At 34.0% G+C, this 5,201-nt stretch overlaps 1 protein-coding gene across 1 annotated transcript; it reads left to right on the top strand.

Annotated features, from left to right (window-relative positions):
* Positions 1–941: 941 nt before the first annotated feature.
* On the top strand, positions 942–2,324 carry LOC123670474 (piggyBac transposable element-derived protein 2-like). The gene has a single exon (XM_045603968.1). The coding sequence runs from the start codon at positions 942–944 to the stop codon at positions 2,322–2,324; it is 1,383 nt and encodes a 460-aa protein (XP_045459924.1).
* The last annotated feature ends 2,877 nt before the right edge of the window (positions 2,325–5,201 follow it).

The raw sequence follows: 5,201 nt of genomic DNA, 5'->3' as shown, positions 1-5,201 counted from the left end.
TAGGAAAGGGTTCTAAGGATTTGAAAGCTGTCCCAATGTTTAACTTAAATTAATTATAAGAATCACAACTATTTGTCTTTATATCAACTGCTTCATACACATATATTTAATTTCTTCACATATATTATAATATGCATCGAGATGTAGGTGTACAATCGGTTGTCGTCTTTGAGTGAAAAATGCTGCAACGCGAGACAACGCAACGAAAAGTGTAAAATGGTTTTTTGTCGTTTGTGCTTTCAATTAAAAAAAAACCATCATCATCATCATCATCATTACAGCCTATGCAGTCCACTGCTGGAAACAGGCCTCCACAAGTAACGCCAAAAATAACGCGAACTCATGTGTTTTGCCCATAGTCACCACGCTGGGCAGGCGGGTTGGTGACCGCAGGGCTGGCTTTATCGCACTGGAGACGCTGCTGCCCGTCTTCGGCCTGTGTGTTTCAAAGCCAGCAGTTGGATGGTTATCCCGCCACCAGTCGGCTGTTTAAGTTCCAAAAAAACATATTAAATATAACCTCCTGGATGCTAGCGTCATACCTATATTACGTAAAGAATTAAAAAATCGTCCTAGAGTCATCTGTGAATCGGTTGCAGAACTAATCGTTTTGCGGTAGCTAGGTAAGCTTTGTTAATTGGCAGCACTAAACCCAACACCGATTTGACTTTGACACATACGTCAAATGAGTTTTTCTTTGGAGCGCCACGATAAAGATGTCTCTTCGGTCAGGTGCATGTGGTAAGAAATCTAAAAATTATAATACAATCACCTGATATTTCATAATAACTTTGCTTGATTTTTATTGATAATGTACCTACGTAACTAATAAACGTATTATTACTTCACATGGTTATCAACTTTCTGTTTTACGGCCAGAAACTTTTTAATGTCATACTGGTATTACACGAGTTTTTAGTCCGAACTATTACTTATTGTTTATGTCATATATTTATTACATTGGTTCTCAAAGAGATCTTTTTACAGTCTTAAGCGAAGATGAAATCATATCACGACTCGAAGAATCGGACATAGATCTCTCTGATAATGATGAAAAAGATGACACTGCGTATACACCGAGACCTGAAGAAGACGAGGGATCAAGTACCTCATTTTCCAGCTCTTCAGATGAGGAAGCGGATTCTCAATCAGTAGTCTCTTTGCAATCTTCAATAATAGGGAGAGGAAGGAGACGAGGCCGAAGCCGCACTCGCCCGCCTGGTCGAAGGGGGCGTAGTAGCACTCGTGGGTGTATACATCAAACACCAACACCTATCTCCGATGGATGGAATGGTCAGTTTGAGCCTTTGGAAATTCCATTTTACCAACCCAGTTACAAAAAAGTTGAGACGGAGTCATGGACACCTGAAAATTATTTTACACAATATATCGATGACGACATACTGATTAAAATGGTTTCTGCCACAAACCAAACTAATATACTTAGAAAAAGGAATAGCTTAGGTCTAACAGTAAAAGAACTAAAAGTCTTTTTTGGAATTCAAATGGTTATGAGTGCTATTAATTTGCCAAAAATATCGGTATTTTGGTCTCAGAAATTTGGAATTAATGTTATAAAAGGGGCTATGACACGAAATAGATATTTTAATATAAGAAACAGTCTGAAAGTAGTATTTGATAGCGATGTCTCTGATGAAATTAAGCAAAAAAATAAATTATGGAAGGTGGATCCACTTTTTCAATCTCTTTTACGAGGCTGCCATGCACAAGAAAAACCTATCCAACTAAGCATCGATGAAATGATTATACCATTTAGCGGGCTATGTGGAATACGCCAATATTGTCCAGGAAAACCCAACCCTGTTGGTCTGAAAGTTTTTATGTTGGCCACTCCTCAAGGCATTGTCTTAGACATGCTTCCATACCAGGGTGATACTACTTGTCCCCAATTAATTCGAGAAGGATATACTCTTGGTGAAGCTTCTATTCTCAGTCTCTGTGAAACACTAATGAAAGGTCACCACATTTACTTTGATAGATATTTTACCACGGTAAAATTGGCTGATATTTTACTGCAAAAAGGTTTTTATGCTACTGGCACGATACAAAGAAACAAGATTCCTAAAAACTGCCACCTCTCTGATGAAAAAGTCTTTGCAAAGATGTCCAAAGGATTTTCTGAAACAAAATGCAGAAATGACAAATTAGTAAACATAGTTCGCTGGCTGGATAACAAATCCGTCATCCTTCTATCCACAATTCACTCAAGTGAAAAACAGAACCTATGCCGTAGATGGTCTAAAAAAAAGAAAATCTACGAATTTGTATCCAGGCCAGAAATAGTCAAGTCATACAATCAGTAAATGGGTGGAGTGGACATGGCTGATCGCATGCTGTCTGTCCCTCCAGATCACGGACCAAAAAATGGACAGTAAGATTTATTAGTCACATGTTGGATTTGGCAGTATGTAACGCGTGGTTTTTGTTCAAACAAAAAGAAACTGAAAAAGGAACAAACATATACAAAATACCACAGTTACGCGATTTTAAATTGGATCTTGGTACCAGTCTAATAGAAAAAAATACATTATCATCAGATTCTGAAAGCGTTGACGAGATTGACGAACTTCAGCCTAAGCACAAGAAAAGGAAAGTCCTCATAACGCCTGTACCGTCGGCAACAGTAAGACATCACAAGGCTGAACATCTAGTTGATTACAGTGACAAACAAAAAAGATGCCGATTTCCAAAATGTTCAAACACTACAACGGCGTTTTGCACGAAATGCAAATTATTTTTATGTAGCACACCAAAAAGAAACTGCCACCTGAAATTTCATCAAAAATGATTTAAAAAATATGCCAATGATAGTAAGAAGTTGATTTTATTTTAGAAAAAGTTGATTTATTTTAGAAGATGTAAGAAGTTTATTAGAATAAATTAAAAGTTTATTTTATTTTAGAAGTTTTTCACTTTGTTCGTTGGTATTGAAATTTTGATTAGTTTTGTAAAGTATACTTACAGTTCCTATTTTCACGTAAAGACTGATTGGTACGTTTAAGAGTCCCTAATAAAGGCTATATTATGACTAAATATTTTTGTTAATAAATGTTATTTCATAATTCATGCATTTTTATTTGTAGTAGTAAAATTCCAATGTAATACACATATGACGTAAGTGTCATGTATATATTACTAACTGAGAACCAGTGTAATATATACATGACATTAGTAAAATCCATATTTTAATAGAAATATTTTTTTTTTGTATTTTTCTGGCATAAACAGATCCCTAATATAACAAAATATGTAACTTTTAGTCCAAAAGCAAAACATTTTTTTTCTGGAATCCAGGAGGATAAAATTGTAAATTTGTTACTCCTAATTTAATTATATTCATTTTCGAACGTCATCGTTAGGGTCATTACATTTTGTTACATAATCTAATCGATCTTTCATAACGTGCATTAAAATTAAATTCTTGGTACTATTGTCGATATTTTAATTTAAACGTTTGTTTAAAGAGATTGATTATATCGTAATTGCTGAAACTTGTTCAGTGTCCGCTAATCGGCTTTCGGTGGAGTATTTATACTACTGCCTGTATTAAGGTTAATTTGGTTTTAGTGGGCTTATAATAAACTTAATTGTGATTTTCATATTTTTTTTCGAAATAATACATTTGAAAACAGAAGCACTCACCTATTTTTTTAAACAACTATGTCGGTAAACAAGCGTACGCCTCACCTGATGGTAAGATATAGCTTATCGCTTCAGCCTGTAATATCACACTGCTGCTGTGTAGGAGGAGAATCAGAGCTTAATCCACCACGCTGTTCCAAAGCAGGTTGGTGGTTGGTGGCATATTCCCTACTATGAGTAACTATCGCTAACCGGATCGGAACCGACGGCTCAACGTGCTCTCTGAAGCACGGCGGGGAGACCTACAAGGAAACCGAACCTCCGAACCATCGTTGTTTTAGGCGACTACACACAGTACTACACCAAAGCGGTTGATTTCTCAAAATTACAATTTTTTCTTTCTTTTTTTATAAAATTATAAAACAAACGTACAATAAACAATGCATATTAGCGAGTAATAAAAGCATTAAACAAAGTTAATTATATTAAGATAATAAAATATAGGGATTGTTTTAATATAGAGCGTCTGGTCCTCCAACTGCTTAATATGTTTCATAAAAGTTAATTACCTTCACAGAGACGGAGAAATATGAAGTTAGGCACTCACAATTAGATATTACCAAATTGATAATAGTCGTTTATATTATTATTAGAAGAAATACAATATAAAAAATACAATTCGTACAAATACAAATTTAAATTATTGTAATTTTTGTTATTTATAATTAAATATATAAAACTTTTTTAATTATAATGTTTAAGAAAAATATAAACTAGCTAAGCCAATAAAGATAAAGGCTAAGCCTATTTTGATGATATACCGCCTCATAAATGTACATAATGATACTTACACACAGTAAATTAAAACTTGTAACATATTATATTTTCGACTAAGAATAATTCATTTAAGTATTTTATCTTATATATATATAAATCTAGGCATATTTTGATATATTTATCGATGGAATCATAGTGACGTTTCCATTAAATCATTACAAATAACAAAAAAAAAATTATAAAATTCTAAATATAAATTTTGCCAAAAATAGTACCTATTCTGACTTTAATTAAGCCTTAGGTTTTTTTTAATGTATCAAGATTTTTTCTAAGTTAAACTTACGTATACTAAGTTTATAAATATTCCCCATACTAAACGTCATTAATACTGAACGTATGTCTGTGTGTGTATTTACCTTAATGTTACACATGTAAATGTGGGGTAACTCCTTCTTTTGTTAAGGTTAGGTGTTTAATAGACCATGTTGCTACATTTGAGACGTTCTCATAATTTCTCCAGAGACGTGTTGTTTCTCTTGATGTTTTTCCTAAATTTGAGTTTACACCATGTTTACTACCCTTTGGGATATCTCATCCCTTATACAGCCGTTTTAGAACCTTAAAAACTGCCCGATGTATGCTTTCGAGTTTTGTGAACAATTTTCTTAGTTTTGAAGTAAAATTTACTTACTCACTCTTGACTTAGGGAATAAGCTGGTGAAAGCGTGATTAGAGGAGTTACGAAAAGTGTGATACTGTGATGCGAACGGAAGTCGAGAGGGAGATATATGGTAGTGAAAATAGAAAGAGAGTGAATTACG

Source organism: Melitaea cinxia, chromosome 4, assembly GCF_905220565.1.
Source record: "Melitaea cinxia chromosome 4, ilMelCinx1.1, whole genome shotgun sequence".
NCBI classification, from domain to species: domain Eukaryota; kingdom Metazoa; phylum Arthropoda; class Insecta; order Lepidoptera; family Nymphalidae; genus Melitaea; species Melitaea cinxia.
The sequence above is the reverse complement of the archived record's forward strand: the minus strand, read 5'-3'. Positions and strand labels throughout refer to the sequence as shown.

Coding starts and splice junctions, on each gene's coding strand:
- LOC123670474 (XM_045603968.1), top strand. CDS start 942: ATGTCATATATTTATTACATTGGTTCTCAAAGAGATCTTTTTACAGTC.